General features: G+C 34.8%; 1 protein-coding gene and 1 long non-coding RNA gene across 2 annotated transcripts; one reads left to right on the plus strand and one right to left on the minus strand.

The window, feature by feature from the left end:
- Window positions 1-345: 345 nt before the first annotated feature.
- Window positions 346-6,223, minus strand: LOC145954513 (endoplasmic reticulum oxidoreductin-1). Its single transcript, XM_083068904.1, has 10 exons — window positions 6,113-6,223; window positions 5,655-5,738; window positions 4,626-4,721; window positions 4,347-4,434; window positions 4,160-4,231; window positions 3,597-3,618; window positions 3,393-3,462; window positions 2,390-2,454; window positions 1,452-1,575; window positions 346-459 (listed from the first exon to the last, which is right to left on the minus strand). The coding sequence occupies exons 1-10, from the start codon at window positions 6,221-6,223 to the stop codon at window positions 346-348; spliced, it is 846 nt and encodes a 281-aa protein (XP_082925030.1).
- Window positions 6,224-8,045: 1,822 nt separating this feature from the next.
- LOC145949672 (uncharacterized) lies at window positions 8,046-11,217 on the plus strand. Its single transcript, XR_014428059.1, has 3 exons — window positions 8,046-8,178; window positions 8,250-10,587; window positions 10,687-11,217. It is a non-coding gene; the product is annotated as an uncharacterized LOC145949672 (long non-coding RNA).
- Window positions 11,218-19,869: the final 8,652 nt, after the last annotated feature.

A 19,869-nucleotide genomic window follows, 5' to 3' on the forward strand; every position in this document is an offset into this window, starting at 1 on the left:
TTAATCCATTAAGATAGAATATGTTAGACACATTTAATTTTTATCCTTTTATAAAAATAGTTCAATTTTTATAATTTAGTTCAATTTTTATAATTCAGTACAGTTCAACTTTCCAACAGTTCAGTTTTTTTTTTAAACGGTTCAATTCAGTTTTTTCACAAACAGTTTAATTTTTTATAGTATAATTCAATTCAGTTCATCACTAGTTCAGTTGTTTTTACCCACCCCTACAAACATGCAAACAATACTCAGTTTGGTACATCAAATGAATAATACAAGTACTCAGAAGAGACCATGTTACTTAAGTTTTAGATACATAGGACCAAATTTTTTTCCATGAGCTAATCAGTTTTGTATGAGCAGAAAGTTGTCCTTCCATGATTCCTTCAGCAGCAGGTAATCAGAAAGTTGATTGAGAAGATTTGTCAATGCAATTACTTCATTCCATTGCAGCTGCATCTGAAGGATCCAAGTGCAACATATTTTACTTAATGATCCAAGTACAACATATTTTACTCAATGATCCAAGTGCAATTACTTCCATAATTTTAGGGAGTTGGTCATTCAACGGTATTTTACTATTCACAGTAAGAGTCAAAGTAATTTCTTTTACAGAAACTATAGTTAACTACTCTCACCAGTCACATATTTTACTCTATTTTAAAAATTTAATCCTATGTTGATTTTCTTTTTCGTATTTTAATGTTTTCATAAAGTTCCATTTTTGAGGGACTTCTCTAGATTTGTATAATAGAAGGAAAAGAGAAAAACAATTGAGGCATGTAAGAGTAATGTAAACATGAAAATGATATATACACAATGCATGCACATGCATAATTGACTTTGTCAAAGATCATTGTGACATTGGGTGGTCAGTGTTTAAACAATCTGGTACTGAAGTAGGATGTATATATTTAGAGAGAAATGCTTGCATCGCTGTCTTACTAATACTTTCTCTATTATTAGTTGAAAAATCGTAAATTTTGATAAGTTCTACCACAAATTAGGGAGGAGACTCTTTAAATGATACACGATACTAATAAAATTTGTGATTTCTAAAAAATTTCAACAAATAATAGTAATAGAAAAAGAGTATTAGAGAAAGTGTTTCAAGCATTCTTTATATATATATATATATATATATATTTTTGTGTGTGTTAAAATAATAATAAAAAATTAACATTATATTATGTAGATACTAGCAATAAGGTGCATGGAAGAACCATAATGTTTTCAAATGTAAGAGCAAAAAACTTGTTATTACAACTTAACAATCAAATTATGTCCAAAAGCAGGAGGTCAAGTGAATGGAACTAGGAGATATACATATTTTAATTCAGGATTTACATGGCAATAAAGATCACTGCAGAAGCCTTCTGATTTACAGTACATGCATAAAGGCAGCAGTCAAGAGAGGAAGACAAAAAAAATCTCAAGCAAAATGTACTTACTGTTTGACTTGAGTTTTCAAGACCATCAACAGAGAAGAGAATCTTCAATCCAGTTTCAAGACCAAGAACTTGAAGCTTCCCCCATAATCGACACTTCTCACATCCTGCACAATCCATCAATGCACTGCATTTCACCCAAAAAAAAAAAAGAAAGAAAGAAAGAAAAATTCAACTGCCAATGAGATAAATCAAATGAAGAAGTGTGTGAATTCAATCAGTGGAATAGTAAACGGAAATCGGATAAATGAAGTATTCATTTAGTTGTTTTACTACAGTGGAAAGTTATGTTTAGATTTGCATTCAAAACATCTCCTGATAAATCTAATTAACATCCTTCAGTATTTGGTACGTAGAAACTCACTAAAATTCTAAAACACAGAAAATGAAAGGCAAAACCATACTACAGGACTGAAAATATAAATGGCCGGATTTTAGTTAAAAATCCAACTAATATAATTGATTACATCCACTAAATTAGTTTTGTAAGCAATATTATGAATCATTAGTAGTCCAATTTTCTTTTCTAAATTTGTTTGTTAAAAGCCCAATAAAAAATTAAGCTCGCTAGTCTGTAGTAATACTGTTTCTGAATTGTTGCTGAATTTTTTGTTTTAGTTCAGGTTCACTTTGGCCTTTCCACAAATTAGCTTCATCAAATGGAATTGGACATGCAGCTTGAAGCTTCGGGTTGTAAAGTAGTTGTTTTATCATGGATTGTGGTCCTTATTGGGATTAACTGTAACATACTCTGCCTGTTCCAGATAATCTGTAGCCTAAAGAGGAATGTGGTTGCTTCAAGAATATAATTAACTAGTATCTCTAGAAAAAGAAGAAAATATCAAGATTGATCAAATATATAGATGCACAGTTTTTTATTTGACTCACAATTTATACTCACTTTGGTTACTGCTCTAAGGACAAAAAGAAAAGTGAAATACAAATTTGTCACACGACCAGGGTACTTTAGGACTCGATCATACATCAAAGTAAGATTTTGGCCCCACTGGAAAAATCAATAAGAAAGAAGTTAGATATTGAATATATTTTTCTTAGGTTAAAATGTATTGTACCAGAGTATCATGCATGTGCCACAAAAAAAAATGCAGGTGGCTTCAAAGAGAGCTGCATCCAAATTAGTTGATGTATTGAAAGATCAATAACTTCTTTTCACAAGGTCCAATATGCCAAAGGAAAATTAAATCAATCAAAACTTTCAGGCTGTGAAATAAAAATCAAACAACTGTCTACCTACATGCACAAATATGCAATGAACTGTATTTAGTTCCTCAGAAGCAATTCATTTATTTATTTCAAACAGAAAATTAGCGACTACTGGAAAGAGGAATGCAAGATTTACCAAATTTGTAGCTTCATCAAGTAAATAATCAAAAGTTATATGTATTGTATGGATGAATGAAGACCAGATATCAATTTATACAAAATCATCTCCTCTTGGCATAACTCTAGAGACAGATTTACAGAAGACAAATTTTTTCTAATTAAGGAACCATAGGTACCATAGAAAACAACACTTTTATGAACAGTTTTAAGATATTTTTCGGTAAAAGAAACAAATGATGAGAATTAAGAACATGACTAATATCCACTCTATGGGTGAAAAAAATAGACATTGGATAATTAAAAAATAATGCATATTATAGAGAGAAAGAGAAAGGGAAATCATTTGCATTCTAAGTTCCTGGTCCGTCAATGTTTGACAACCAGAAAGGTACCACCGAAAAACATAAAATTCAAGGCCTTTTCAAATTATTAAAATTTAACCAATACTTTATAAAAGTTTAACTGGATCCCCAGAATTAACTATAGTCTATAGCTCATTAGAGCTACAGGAACAGCACTTTAATTCATTGCTTTTACATTTTAGGTAGGGGTGGAGGGTGGTAGGAGTGATTGAAGTGCATAAGTTAAGAGAAAACTTACATTTGGGACAGTTCTCAGAGTAGACAGCATCCCATACCTTCTTGCAGATGCGACGGTGTAATCAGTATATCTTTCAGGATTCAGTTATTCACACATGTCATCTCATCTGCAAATGCAATTATGCATTCAATTGACAATTTGACAGGTTTATTTTTTTTCAAAAGTTTAATATGTAATAAAATGATTAAATTTTGATACACCAACAGTATAAAAATTGAATCATACACTGTCACCCATTAAAAAAAAAAAAGTTAAGATTTTAATAGAAGCAAATGCTAACTACCCTGCTTTCTGATAGTGAAAAATTTTGCACCAAGGGTCAATCAAGTTAAAATTTAATCATAAAATCATCTTAGTAAATTAAGACATCAAACAAAAACTATTCACCTAGATAAACTCATTTGAAGAACATAAGAAAACTGATATCTCCTAATATGTATGTGTGTGCACGTGCGCAGATGCAGGTGTAAATATTTATGAATCTTAAATCCTAATTTTTATACTTCACTATTAATATCTAATGTTTCACACAATTAATTGAATACACTAGAACTATGACCATAAATAATTTAGATATGAATTAGCATATAGAGTAACGCACCATTGTCAGTCTCCATCATTTGTCCATGGATTGTCTATTTCAGAACATCTTCTGAAAGCTTTATTATCAAAAGTACGGTCAACAGCTTCCTGAGGATTTCCTTATTGACAAATAAGATCATTCAGTGATAAGTGATGGGGCTTCTTAAATGATCTGGAGAACTCACTTTCGGGGCATTCACATACACTACAGTCCCGCAACCAGCACATGTCATCATCTAACCAGAAAAGACAGTCACCTGTAAAAAATCCCACTGCTAGTCAAAAAAACATGCAATTCAGTTATCAGTATTTCAACATATAATGCATCATTAGAGGTACAATTTAAGAATGCTATTCATGGCTTTAAAAAACAGAGCAGTCTGGCAGGTTCAACTGGGAACCAGCCTGATAACAGTTCCACATTAACTACAAAATCAAAATCAGTCAAAAACTGAGTGAACTGGTAAAAAACCAGTTAAAATCATTCAATTTACATTTTGCTCCAGTTTCTCAAAAATGGCCAAATGACACCACTTGATTGGTATGAACCACGAATTTGTCCATGTGTATATATTTCTTGGATTTCAGTTTTGTTTCCATGTTTTGCGATAATTTTTCATTCTAGTATTGACATTTATATTCTTAAATTACAATGGAAATGTGAAGACAGAAAAATCCAAGTATCTCAGTCTTAATATTCTTCACTTTGATAACAAAAAGCAAGTCCTGTTGCAGAAGGTTGATTTCCTGTATTTGCAACAAGTCAAAATTATACTTGAAATCTGAATTGATTCAGATATAATATGCTTCTAAAAATATACTTCCTGCAGAGGTTTACTTGCAATGTTTGATTCGTCATGACTATATTTAATGTCTTAAGCACAGTTTAATCCAATAAATTATGAACCGAGAACTTTAGTGTCTTCACTGCTTCACTAACCAGTCCAGTTTTAGCAGCATTGATGCAAGTAGCATAATATCATTGGTTTTGGTTCATCTAATCTTCACCACTACTCACTCTAAAGTCAAACTTAGTCAATTAATGTAAGTAATAACTATACTAAACACCACACAGCAACATACAATAGTTTGCCAGCATGACAGGGGTAGCAAGTTCAATATTTTAAAATCCATAATTGTAGATGAAATAGTTGGACATGAAAGGCACTAAGTTCAGTTGATAATGCAAATGGATGGATTCTATTCTAAAGCTTTAATGTGTTTCTACAACATATGTGGTTCTCTCAAATTTCTCTTACTGTTAATCAAACCAAAATTCAAATATTCCACCGATCAAGAAAGCCTTTAAAAATGATCAATCAAAAACAAGCTAGGAACCATCACACATTCTTTCCCTATAAAGGCCTCTCAAACCTATATTATGCTGCTGGAATGAATTGGTTGCTAGTAATCTTTAAAAGTAGTATCAGGGATAGGATAAGAACCAATGCAAAAGTCAATTTAGAACACAAAAACACAAACTAGAAGGGCCTAACCAAAACCTAATAGTTTATCAAGCTCTCATCAAACTCAAGATAACCTTGAGAATCAACAGTAAAGATCTTAGTCAACAGGAAATTCATTAAGAAAAGTAAGCATAATAAAAGATGTGACAATAAGCAAACCTTAAAATATCGAAAGAAAGGGGTCTTCACAAGCTCCTGGAGGGAAGGGTGCAACACTTCCTAAATTCTCATTGAAACTATCCACAGTTTCATAACTGCAACAACAATCCTCCACCATGCCACTGTACTTTGTTGTACCCTGAAACAGACAAAACGAAAAATTAAGCCTCCACCCACGATCAAAACATTATATCATCAAACTAAATTTCTAGTCACATAGCAGGAAAAAGAAATCATGGTAAACATATCTCAACATTTTCATTGTTTGGGGGCAACAATCAATGCAAGAGTTTTTCAATACAATTGCCAATGGAAGACAAACTCGCTTTAGAAGTGATATAAATTGTAACAAACAAGATAAAGGGAAAACAAGTCGAAAATCATATAGAGAGACATTCTCTGTCCAATATTTTAATCTAAATAATACATCCAGATTCAGAATTCCACAATTCAAAGAAGAAAGAAGAAAAATTCTAAATGTGGGTTATTGACAAGAGAGTTGAGAGAAATTACTCGAGCACAGTGACAAGCTCTATCAATGGCTCCAAATAGAGCTATTCTGGGTTGGAAGCCATGGCCATGGCAACAAACACAGCCACAAGAGCCTCCACCACTCAAAGCCATCGCGTTCTGCGACCCTTTTTCTCAACATCCACTTTCACCATCACACTTCCCAATTTGGTGCTTCCGAAGTTTTCACAGACCCATAAGAAGATCGCTGCTCAGTGGCTAAGGAAAATAAAAACCCACCAATGGAGGCGCGAAAAGACAAGATTTTTGGTGTTTGATGTAGATGGAACTAGGAATAGCGGAATTATTCGAAGAACCAAAGAAGAACAAGGGAATTCAGGAATAGAGAATGAATTCCGATATGGATTTTCAATATTATTGAAGGAGAGAGAACCTTACAAGAAAGAATTTGTACAATTATGAATGAATAACAATTTTCCCGAACCTTCCTATTTATAACCGACTCAACAGCCACAAAAATCTAACTAATCCAATCATAACCTACAATCGTTCTAATATTTCTTATATTACTAATCAATAGATGATAACTCCTGCATCAATCCCCTTTGCTCAAAATAATCCTTGTCCTCAAGGATTAAAATTGGGAAATTTCTTTTTCAAATCATACGGGAATTCCCAAGTGGCCTCTTCAACAAGCTGATGTTTCCATTTTATTAAAACCATAGTGGCTGCACAATTGCCTCTTTTCACTATCATCCTATCAATAATAGCTTCAGGCTCCTTTACAATTGTTTCAGCATTTGTCCTGGGACATTGACTCATGACAGTAGCTTCTCCCACAAACTTCTTTAATTGGAAAACATGGAATACATCATGGATTTGAGAATCTGTAGGCAACTTGATCTTGTAGGCTACTGCACCAATTTGGTCCACAATTGGGTAAGGACCATAGTACTTGGGAGAAAATTTGGCATTGTTTCGAAATGCAACTGATATCTGCCTATAGGGGTGTAATTTTACATAGACCAATTCTCCAATCTGAAAATTTCTGTCTTATCTATGTTTATCTGCAAGTTGTTTCATTCTCTCTTGGGCTCTCTTCATATGGAACTTGATTAATTTCAGCATCTCTTCTCTTTTCTGCAAGCTTCTGTCTACTAACTCAATCTTAGATTCTCCAAGAAGATAAGGTAGGTGAATAGGAGGAACTTGACCATACACTATCTCATAAGGACTGGCTTTAATGGTACTATGATAAGTAGTATTATACCACCATTCAGTCAATGATAACCACTGAGACCACTGCTCCGGAGTATCAGAACACATGCACCTGAGATAAGTTTCAAGACATCTATTTACCACTTCGGATTGGCCATCTGTTTGTGGGTGGTAAGCAGTGGAACCCATGTAACTTGAAGACGTTATCTAGAAAACTTTGAGCTACATTAGCAGTAGAATAAGGGTGTTTTAAGGCCATAAAATGAGTTGCTTTGCTTAATCTATCAACAACAACAAAGATGACTTGTTTACCCAAGGATTTAGGCAATCCCTCAATGAAGTCCATGGTGATGTGCTGCCATACATGCTCAGGAATTGTTAAGGGTTGTAATAATCCAAGGGAAGCTGCATTGTCATATTTATTTCTCTGACAAGTAACACATTAGAGCACAAATGATTTCACATCCCTAGACATTCCCTTCCAATAAACAACTGATTTAATTCTTTGCAAGGTAGCATCCCTTCCAGAATGACCTCCACAAGCAGAAGCATGAATCCACAACAATATATCTTTCCTCAACTGCATATCCTTTCCAACCACTAACCTCCCTTTCCTTCTCAGTTCTTCTTTCTGCCATGAATAATGTTTATGAGAGGAACTATTTGATTGCAATTCTGCAATGATTCTTTGAATTGTTGGATCAGTTTGCCATGACTGTTGAATCCTATAAAGCATATCAGAATCAGGTTGGTGGATGGCTACTGCATTACATTGGACATTTTCAAGCCTTGACAAAGCATCTGCTGCCACATTCTCCTGTCCTTGTCTATATTCAATTTGGAAATCAAACTCCATCAACTTGACTAGCCATTTTTGTTGGAAGGCAATTGTAAGCCTTTGGTCTAGGATATATTTCAAACTTCTATGATCAGTCCTGATGATGAATTTTCTGTTGAGCAGATAATGTCTCCATTTTTGGACTGCAAACACTACAGCCAAAAGTTCTTTTTCATAAGTAGACAAGGAATGTTGTTGTTTATTTAAACTTCGACTAATAAATGCAATTGGATGGTGATCCTGCATGAGGACAGCTTCAATTCCCTATCCAGAAGCATCAACCTCTACTACAAATTCTTTGGAGAATTCAGGTAAGGCTAAGACTGGTGCTTGGATGAGCTGCTGTTTCAACGGAAGAAAAGCTTCCTTAGCTTGAGGAGTCCAGCAGAAATTATCCTTTTTCAACATGTCTGTCAAGGGCTTAGCAATGGAACCATATTTGCTAACAAATCTTCTATAATAATCAGCCAATCCTAAAAAACTTCTCAGTTGCTTTAGTGTTTGAGGTAATGGCCATTGTTTTACAACTTCTATTTTTGCAGGATCAGTAGAGACACTATCTTTAGAGATGACGTGTTCTAGATATTCAACTTTAGTAACAGCAAAATAACATTTAGATTTTTTTGCATATAAGGAATTAGCCCTCATTGTCTGCAAAACTTTGTGTAGATGAACAAGGTGATCTGTCATGCTCTTACTGTATATTAAGATATCATCAAAAAATACTAGCAAAAACTTTCTCAAATACTCCTGAAAAACAACATTCATCAAACCTAGAAAGGTTGCAGGTGCATTTGTAAGACTGAATGGCATGACCAGGTATTCAAAGTGCCCACCATGAGTCTTAAAAGCAGTTTTATGAATGTCTTCTACATTCATTCTCACATGATTGTATCCAGACCTGAGGTCAATTTTGGAGAACAATACTGAACCACGTAACTCATCCAATAGATCATCTACCAAAGGAATTGGAAACTTGTTTTTAATAGTGCCTTTGTTAAGTTCCCTATAGTCAACACAAAGTCTCCATCCTCCATCTTTCTTCCCTACCAGAATGACTGGACTTGCATAAGGGCTATCACTATTTTGAATAATGCCAGATTTGAGGTATTCCTGAACTAACCCATCAATAATATCCTTTTGCTGTTTGGCATACCTATAAGGTCTCTTGCTGACAGGGTTGACTCCTTGTGCTAAGGAAATTTTATGATCATAACCTGGTCTCATAGGAGGAAGTTCAGTAGGCAACTGAAAAACATCATCAAAATTGAGCAGAAGAGTTTGAATGTCATTAGGAAGTTCTAGTTGAGTGGCATGAGTTGTCAATGATTGCAGAAGGGAGTTGCCACTATCATTACCAACATTTAGCATTGATAAATGTACCCTAGAAGAAAGTGTCTTATACACTTGTTGTCTTCTTACGGTTTTGAGTCCACTGGCTGAAGCTCCTCTTAACACATTTTTTTTCCTTGCACAAAGAATTCCATGGTTAACTTGTGAAAGTTCCATGTGATGTCCCCTAAGGTCACCAACCATTCTATTCCCAATACTAAATCACAGCATCCAAGTGGCAATAACAACATGTCAGAAACAAAGGTTGTATTCTGAATAGACCAAGAGAACCCTTTTACCACCTCAGATATTAACACCTTATTCCCATCAGCCACAGTAACCGATACTGGTTCCATAATTTCAATTTTGCACCCCAATTTCTAAGTCAATTGTACATCAAGGAAGTTGTGTGTGCTGCCACTGTCTATCAAAATGTGTAATGGCTTTTTTCTGCAGTAACCAGTCACTCTCATGGTTCTGAAACTAGTTATTCCTGTAAGTGCATTAACAGAAATCAAAGGTTCTAACTGATGCTCTTGTTCTCTATCGTCATTGTCTGAACCATTACTTAACGAATCTTCCAAGTCCTCAATTTCCAATACATGAATTTGGAGTTTTTTATGGGTTAATCCGTGTTCTGCGGTAAAAGGTTCATCACAAAAGTAACATAGACCTTGAGCTCTTCTCTCACTCATATATGCAGGTGACAGGTTTCTAATGGTTTGTGTTCTGGTTTTGGCATTCATAGGTGTGGATTCTGCTGGTTTAGGTGGATTAGATAGTATAGGTGGTTTAGGAGAAGATTGTGGTTTCTGGTTTTTCAGAATTGGTTTGAATTGAGGGTTGTTTAAGGTACAAGATTCATACATTTTTGCAAGGGAAAAGGCTTTTCTGACAGAATCAGGTTGGAACATTTTGACCATCATTTGAACATCTTGTTTTAACCTTCCCAAGAAATAGCTTAATTGGTGTGCTTCAGATAACTCCACACGTGACACAATAGAATCGAATTCTTCATGATTTTCTGTAATAGAACTTTTTTGTCTTAGCTTCACTAAGTCTGCCATTAGATCCTCACAAATTTCCCCAAATCTATCAAGCAAGATTCGTGTATATTCCAGCCAAGAAGGTAAATTTTCTAATCCCACAGTTTTCACATAAGCACTATGCCATTGAAGTGCCTTTCCTTTGAAATGTACCACTGCTAACCTCACTTTATAATCTTCAGGTGTGTTGTCAACCGAAAAGAAAGTCTCACATTGGATTAACCATTGTTTAATCCCGTCGCCGTTAAATCTTGGAAATCTAAACGTGCCAATCTTGTATTGCATGAATAAGAAGATTGCCCTCCACGTATTGAACTTCCAGAATGAGAAGGTGGTGAGTTATCTTGTGTATGTTTTTGAAACAGTTCTTGCATGTTCTGGATCAAGGTTCGCTGCATCGATGTTGCAAGTTCCATGAATTTCTCTTCCATCTTGGTACTGATGCGTTCTTCAGCTTCGAACAGATGCTTGAATACGCGTTTTTTCTGCCATAGATGATTGCGAAGGAAGGAACCGCTCTGATACCAATTGATGTAGATGGAACTAGGAATAGCGGAATTATTCGAAGAACCAAAGAAGAACAAGGGAACTCAGAAATAGAGAATGAATTCCGATATGGATTTTCAATATTATTTAAGGAGAGAGAATCTTACAAGAAAGAATTTGTATAATTACGAATGAATAACAATTTTTCCGAACTTTCCTATTTATAACCGACTCAACAGCCACAAAAATTTAATTAATCCAATCATAACCTACAATCGTTCTAATATTTCTTATATTACTAATCAATAGATGACAACTCCTGCATCAGTGTTGGTTGATGGATCCCAGTGGCGTGAGCCTTGAGAGGAGAATGAATGCGTTTTGACACTTTACAAGAGAGTTTGCGAAGGTTTTAACTTGTGTGCGGCATTTTTTTTTTGTCAAGGTTGTGGAAACGAAAGGTGAGAGAAATAAATGAGGGAAGAAAAATTATGGGCGGTTGATGGTTTCGTTTGCAATCTTGCTCGTCACATTGTAGTTGTTTTACTTAGTTTAGGCATCGTTGAATTAATTGCCTAGATCACTCCTTCTAAATCTAAGCGTGCAAAAGATGAAATTCGTCAAATGTATCAAAATATTGGAATTCTTATAAGAAATTCTAACACGAAACAAGTATGAAAAGTGGTATATTAATGAAGCATCATTTTTAACCATTAAATTTAATAATAAAATAATCAACGATTCATATTTATTACCTGTAATTTGTTTATGGAAATTTTTGTATTTTGCAGATTAGTCCCTGTTTAGGTTACTATTTTGGCTGTCGGGCGAGTGGTGAGGACGAGGAAGACGAAGACGGCGAATGTGACAGCGAGGCCGTTGAGGGCGAGCCAAGGGCGGTGAGGGCCGGATTTGGAGGTAGCGAGGTTTAGGGTTTAGGAGAGGTCCTGGGAAAGTTGAACGTCGCGAATGACGGGGAGGGGGAGGTAGCGGCAGAGGAGGGACATGAGATTGGTGGCGCCGAGGAGGAGGAGCCCGCACCTCCGTTGCCACCGCGAGAAGAAGGAGGTCGCACCTCTGCTGCCACTGCTCGAAGGAGCCCACGCCTCCGCGCTGCCACCATGCGAAGGAGGTCGCGCCTTTGCTGCCACCGCGCGACTTTGGCATGAAGAAGCCTGGGCCTCCGCTGCCACTGCGCGAATGAAGTCGCGCTTCCACTGCCACGGCACGAAGAAGCCTACGCCTCCGTGCTGCCACCATGCGTAGGAGGTCGCACCTCCACTGCCACCGCGCGAATGAAGTTGTGCTTCCGCTACTATCGTTTGAAGGAGCCCGCACCTCCATGCTACCACCGCATGTAGGAGGCCGCGCTTCCGTTGCTACCACACGAAGGAGGTCACGCCTTTGCTGCCACCATCGTGTTGCCACCACCATGGAAGGAGATGACACCTCTGCTGCCACCGTGCCTCTTCCGCCACCGCGCCTCCATAATGCCTTCGCATATAATGTAAGGACTATTTTGCAATTTTAAACAAGTTGAAAAACATGCTATTACAGGTCATTTTACTACCTCATGGATGAGGCATTAGTTGAACTGCTTCATGTTAGAAGCGTTCAATTCTTCAAAAATTCTAACATGAAGCAGTATGAAAAGTGGTACATCAATGAAGCACCATTTTTAACCATTAGATTTAATAATAAAATAATCAACAGTTCAGATTTGTTACCTGTAACTTGTTTATGGAAATTTTTGTATTTTGCATATTAGTCCCTATTTAGGGTTACTATTTTGGCTGACAGCGGGTACTACGGCGAGGGCGTCGAGGGCGAGCCAAGGGCGGGGAGGGCCAGATTTGGAGGTGGTCAGGTTTAGGGTTTAGGAGAAGCCTTGGGAGAGTTGAACATCGCGGACGACCGGGAGGGGGAGGTAGTGGCAGAGGAGGGACATGAGGCCAGTGGCGCCAAGGAGGAGGAGCTCGTGCCTCCGCTGCCACCGTGCAAAGAAGGAGGTTGCGCCTCTGCTGCCACTGCGCGAACGAAGTCGTGCTTTCACTACTACTGCTTGAAGGAGCCCATGCCTCCGCGCTGCCACCGTGCAAAGGAGGTCGCGCCTCCGCTGCCACTGCGCGAACGAAGTCGCACTTCTGCTGCCACCGTGCGAAGGAGGCCGTGCTTCCGCTACCATCGCTTGAAGGAGCCCGCGCCTCCACGCTGTCACTACGCGAAGGAGGTCGTGCCTCCGTTGCTACCGCACAAAGGAGGTCACGCCTTCGCTACCACCACCGTGCTGCCACCACCGTGGAAGGAGACGACACCTCCGCTGCCACCGTGCCTATGCTCCACTGTCACCATGCCTTCGCCGCCACCGCGCCTCCTCCACAATGCCTCCACATATACATATAATATAAGGACTATTTTGCAATTTTAAACAAGTTGAAAAACCTGCTATTGCAGGTCATTTTACTGCCTCATGGATGAAGCATTTCTTTCAATGCTTCATGTTAGAACGGTTCTTAATTCTTATATGATTGCAAGATATTCAGCACTTGTTCATACTTATAGAGATTTATGAAATTGAGCTTACCGTGAAGATGAAGAAGACTATAATCATGTGGTAGATTTGCTTACAACTGAACTAAGCAGGCTTAAGTTAAAAAATAGTGTTGAACCTTCAACCAGTGTTAGGGATATGCAAAATCAATATGCACAACATTCGATGTATAAGATTCTCTAAATCCATAAATAAAATCTCACGTCATTGAATTATAAATAAAAATTTATAAAATATATATAATTTTTATTAATATAAAATCTTTAAAAAATAATAAAAAGAAAATAAATTTATGAAGATTTAAGTTTAAATTAAACAACATCATATTAAGATTATATATGTGTAAATCGCGAATATCCAACAATTTAGACAACCTTGGAGGACACAAGCGTGTCGTACTTGTGGTGAGTCTGGACGAATTTTTTGCACAACTGGAATTTTTTTAAAAAAAATTACCAAAAATGCCCCTATTACACTTTATTTACACATAGAGCACCATTCATTGTTCACACTCAGAATTCGGTTCCCGGAGAATCGAATTCTGAGCTTCAATTTTTTTGTGATCAGAATTCGGTTCCCGGGAAACCGAATTCTGAGTAATTTTTAATTTTATTTTTTTGGTTTGTGGCCCAGATTGCGCGATTTTTGGAACTGGAACGGCCCGTTTTGGAAGCAGAATGACCCGGTTCTGCTTGCACACGTAGACTGTTAATTTTGAAATTGGAACGGACCGTTCTACTTCTAGAACGGACCGTTCCAGTTCCAAGATTCGTGCAATCTCGGCCATAAACCAAAAAAAATTAAAATTTGAAGCTTGAGTGTGAGTAGTGAATAGTGCCAGATGTGTAAATAAAGTGTAACAAGTGCGTTTTTGGTAATTTTTTTTAAAAAAGGCTAAAATAGTATTTTGGTCCCTTATAATAATTGTTTGTTTCAATTTAGTCCCACTTTTATTTTTGGTCTCAATTTGGTCCCTAATAAATTAATTGGTTGCAATGTCGGACTTCCATCCAAATTATTTAAACGGAGTTAACTGTTGGCCATGTGGATGCCACGTAGATGCATAGGTGAATGTCACGTGGATGCCAAATTTTTTGAAAACACCTGGAACCAGAACGGCTCGTTCTGAAACTAGAACGGGCCATTCTGGGTGCATTCTTGGTGTGTTAATTTTGCATCCGAAACGGCCCGTTCCAGGTGCAAAATTAACACACTAAGAGTGCAACCAGAACAGGCCGTTCTGGTTTCAGAACGGACCGTTCTGGTTCCAGACTACTAAACACAAACGGTCAATGATTATAGTTCACGGTTGTGAATCGTGGAAGGAAAAAGATCCAAGGTACAAAGCATTTCAAACACTGAATTTGGTAATATTGTCAATGAAAATTGATAACTTCAATTGCTAAACAGTTGGGCTATAGAGTGTATCATTAAGGACAATGTAGTGTATCACTAAAGATAATGATAGCAGATTTTATTTCATTGTTAGTCAAACTGGAGTGAACCACTTACTACCAAATTGACACTATACAGTAAAGGATGAAATGACATGGTATTTTTCCTTGAAGTCATTAACGATGTACCCCAACAACAACAACCTGTTCTTGAAGAGGTAGAACCTAAAGTAAAGGAAGTGAATACACAGGACTAACATTTCACCACACAACCACATGCAGGGACGAATCTAAGTTAATCATAGTGGGGCACTTGCCCCCACTAAAAAATTTTTCATTCTCTTTTTTATATATAAAATATTAATAATTTTATAAAATATACATTATTAATTATTTTAATTATGTTGTTATATTTAATATAATAAATATATTAATATTTTTTTATATTTTATTTTATTGTTTAATTGTTTTTTATTTTGTGGTAAAATTATCTTCATTTTTAATGAAGAAAAAATTTACTTACTTCAAGAGTAAGTCTTGATAGATTTATTCTACTTAATAATTAATGTTCTATATCAAATTTTTAAAAATTTAATTGTTAAATTAAAAAGCTTTTCATGTATAGATCAAATTTATAAAATTTTTAAAAAAATTAAAAATCATATGATACTTCGTTAAATTAATTCAAATTAACATATAAAATATTTGTTTTAAATGAGTGTAAAAATTTAGAGGACACTAAAAGAAAACAAATTAATAATTTTATTATGTTTATCCTATTAATTTTTATCATTTTATTCCTCTAATTTTAAATAAGTTGCAAAAAATTATAAAGTGACACTTAAATATTTCTTTAGACAGAAAGAGAAAAAGGAAAAGTTATCACTCTATTTATAAGACAATTGTATTTTATAAAAATAAGTAATTTTAAAATTTTTACCATAAAAAATATTTTTCAAAGTTATTATATTTTTTAATAAAATTAATATAGAAGAATATTCTATTGTTCTTACTTAACAAGTTGGCGTTCTGGAACGGGCCGTTCCGAATCTAGAACGGCCCGTTCTGGTTTCAGAACGGACCTTTCTGATGTACTGGTGATGTGTTAATTTTGCATCTGGAACGACCCGTTTCAGATGCAAAATTAACACACCAAGAGTGCACCCAGAACGGACCATTCTGGTTTCAGGTGTTTTCAAGAGATTTGACATCCACGTGGCATCTACCTATGCATCTACGTGGCATCCACGTGGCCAACAGTTAACTCCGTTTAAATAATTTAGACAAAAGTCTGACATTGCAACCAATTAATTTATTAGGAACCAAATTGAGTCCAAAAATAAAAGTGGGACTAAATTGAAATAAATAATTATTATAAGGGACCAAAATAGGTTTTTAGAAAAAAAAATTCCAATTGCGTAAAAAATTGGAGTCTGTTTCTAATCGTAACCCACTTCATTTTTTTCAATCTATTAGTGTTGTTTCTCTATTTTATGTTCTGAAATATGCAAGATATACTTTTGTAACAGCAATCCAAACACAATTAGTATTAGTAATGGAGTTTGTCTAGCTGATGGAGAGTACGACCACTTGGTTGGTAGGATATGATTTTTACATTTATATTGTCAAGTTGTGTGTTAAACTTAAATAATGCTATACTCGTCATTGGAATTTTGGTTCAACTGAAAGCAAAAGAAGTATGTCATACTTTTGTAGTGAAATGTTTGTTGAAAATGTCTATTTTTTTCTTTTTGTTATTGAAAAAATTCTTCATAAAATTGTTATAAACATTATGCTAAGAAATTTAATATAAACAATATACCTTAATCTATAATGTAAGTGATACGGTGATGATAAAATTGGACTACTATTTGACTTCCCTGAAATCATTGGTAAAATACATTGCTATGAGTGGTTGGTTTTGTTAGCATGAGCACATTGAGTAAGAGAATATTGTGTGAGTTGTGTGCATGGTGCAATAATGATAGGTGTGTTAAGAGTGAGTGTATTAAACTAAAAAACAAATATTATACATAAAAAAGATATTGATTGTGTAGCTTATTTTATGTATCCAATTTTTTTCTTAAATCCTAAACTCTAAACCCTAAAATTAGATTAAAAGATAATATTAGATCTCTCTAGCCTTAAGTTTTGTTGTTAACAAACATAAAGATTTTTTATTAATAGAATAAAACTTTCAAAAATTGATTAAGACGAATCTTCTTTAAGGCGCAATTCATTAGTTAAACAAATCCTGATATAAGATTATAGTTTCATTAAAATGATCATGTTAATGAAATCTCTCATACTCTTCTATTAATTACTTACTACTTCGAAACTAATTGTCAACATTTTATTTTAACAAAGATACAAAGTGTCTTTTTTTTTTTCTACTTGCTAATGGATGTAAAAAAGTTATTATTAAATATTGTCATGATGTATATATAAATATAGTTAAGTTTAGGTATGATTTTAAGATAATTATTAGATAGTCAATAAACTTCTTATTATACACGATGCTAACATGAATATAGAAAAATCATTATTTAATAAGCTTAATTGTCCTTTTTGTCACCCATGTTTAACGATTTTACAAATTTTGTACCTAACTTTTAAAATTGCACATTTTTCAAATAAACTTACAAAATATTGCACTTTTTTACCATCTTGATAGTTGATTGTCTAATAATGTTAGTTACTTACTAATATGACACATTGATTGTTAACATAACACATTAACCGATAACATGAGTTGCTAACGTGACATATGAATGATGACATGATATAATGTGTTATATTAATGGTTAAAATGACAAGCTAGTGATCAATGTATCATATTAGCCATCAACATACCACGTCACCTAACAACAACAAACAATTAATTAATAGAGTGACAAAATATGTAAAAGTTTGAAAATTGGGGGACAAAATGTGCAATATCAAAAGTTAGGTGGCAAAATTCGCAAAATTATGAAATATGGGTAACAAAAAAAAACAATTAAGCCTATTAAATATTGAATTTGGGTAAACTTCTTCAAAAACACTTCTTGAAAATAATTATTGTAAAGTCAACAATCTTCTTTTTATTACATGTAACACTATACTTTTTGTTAATTATTGTGTTTTATCAATAATTATTTGTTGAGATATCTTGGGGCCTGATGTTGGGAGACTTTGGGGGCTAAACAACTTTTGAGGAGTTTTTAGAATTTAGAGGATTTCTCTAAGCAAAAGTTGAGTTTGTCCTTGAGGAAAAGTATATAAGGGTTTTTTTTAAAACTTGAGCTTTATAAACTCATTTCTTAGAGAACGTTAGAGAGAAGCTAGAGAGAAGCGCCCTAAAGCCAATGAGTTTTCTCTACATCTCAAAACCTTCTCTTGAAAGGATGATTATTTCCCTGAAGTATTAATTAGTTGTGTTTGTTGATTTAGGTCATTAGAATCGTGAATCAAAGCTATTAAGTCATGTGGAGTTTCTTGGAGAAGCTTGGAATTGTTTTTCCTCTTCTCTCTTCCTTCTGGATTTTGAGGTAAGGGAAGTTAAAACCTTGTTATGTTAGGTTGTATGTGTTGCATGTTGCTTGATTGTCATCAAAATGTGGCTTTGTTGGTTTAATTTTGGATTGTATGATGAAATGGTTGAGTTTTGAGTGTTTAAAACATGTTGAAGTAATTTTAATGATTCTACCATATTTGTTGTTGCATGTTGAAATTTTGATGAGATTTGAGTTGCTTGAAGTGTCTACATATGGTAGTACATGTTGCATGCTTGTTTGTTTAGATTTCAGGTGGTTTTGGTCAATTTGAGCATCTATAGAGTGCATAACTCATTATTGTGTCAGGCATAGTTTTAAAAACCGGACCGGTCATCAAACCGGTTAAGGTACTGGGTCAGTGGGTCAAAGATTGAACCGGTGGGTCACTAGTTGAACCACATGACTCGGTTTTTATTTATTTTTATTAAAAAAATATTCATATTAAATATATTTTATACTTATAAATTTTAATAAATTCATATCTTATTTTAAATTTCAATTTTTCTCTTATTTAAAATTATTTTTATTTTTATTTTGTAAAAAATATATAAAAAATTACATGTTAAAATGTATATTAATACAAATTAAAAATATAAATAATATGTACATATATAATATGTTTGCAATTGATATCACAAAATAATATATGTAATATCTACATATATATTATATTATTAAATATATAATATAAAATTAATAATATACTATAAAAGTTATTTAAGTTGTATATTATATAAACAAATACATTAAAACAAGTAGTCATTGTTATATTTAATAAGAATCTTTGTTCTTCCATTAAAAGATTCGATTTTCATTATTATTTTTGTGGTTTATGGTCCCTTAAAAAAAAATTTAAAAAAAAAAGTGGTTGAACCGGTTTGACCCACCGGTTCACCGGTTGAACCAGAAAATTGACCGGTTCAATCCAGTTTGAAACGGGTCGACTGCATAATCGATCCAACTTAAGGTTCGGACCGGCTGGACCACCGGTTCCCGGTCCAACCGGTCCGACCGGCCGGTTCGGTCCGGTTTTTTAAACACTGGTGCCAGGTGTGGCTCAAATTAGAGGACCTTTGTCTCATTGGCGTCGAGCGCAAGATTGGTGGTGTCAAGCATGAGGAGAGAGTAAAACCTCTAACTTGGTCACGTTGGGTATGGTTTGATTGATATTAGGCGTGAGTTGAAAGAATTGTTTCTACCTGAATTGACATTGGGTGTCAATGGAGTAACACCGAGGTGTCAATAAAGTGATGTTGAGCGTGATGAAAGAGAATTGTATCTGCTTGAAATAAGGTCATGCATGGGTTCTAGCTACCTTAGGCATGACTATCCCATGGATCTTTGATCTCATCCATGTTATGCATGAGTTGAGTGGCGTCGGTGTGGGCAAGATAAAAG

Source organism: Cajanus cajan, chromosome 1 (genome assembly GCF_000230855.2).
Source record: "Cajanus cajan strain Asha chromosome 1, NIPB_CcT2T_4, whole genome shotgun sequence".
Taxonomy (NCBI): domain Eukaryota; kingdom Viridiplantae; phylum Streptophyta; class Magnoliopsida; order Fabales; family Fabaceae; genus Cajanus; species Cajanus cajan.

Coding starts and splice junctions, on each gene's coding strand:
- LOC145954513 (XM_083068904.1), bottom strand. CDS start 6,223: ATGGCTTTGAGTGGTGGAGGCTCTTGTGGCTGTGTTTGTTGCCATGGC. Junction 3,463..3,596: donor TATGATTCAATTTTTATACT/GTTGGTGTATCA, acceptor GAATCCTGAAAG/ATATACTGATTACACCGTCG. Junction 1,576..2,389: donor CCTGGTCGTGTGACAAATTT/GTATTTCACTTT, acceptor GGTGAAATGCAG/TGCATTGATGGATTGTGCAG.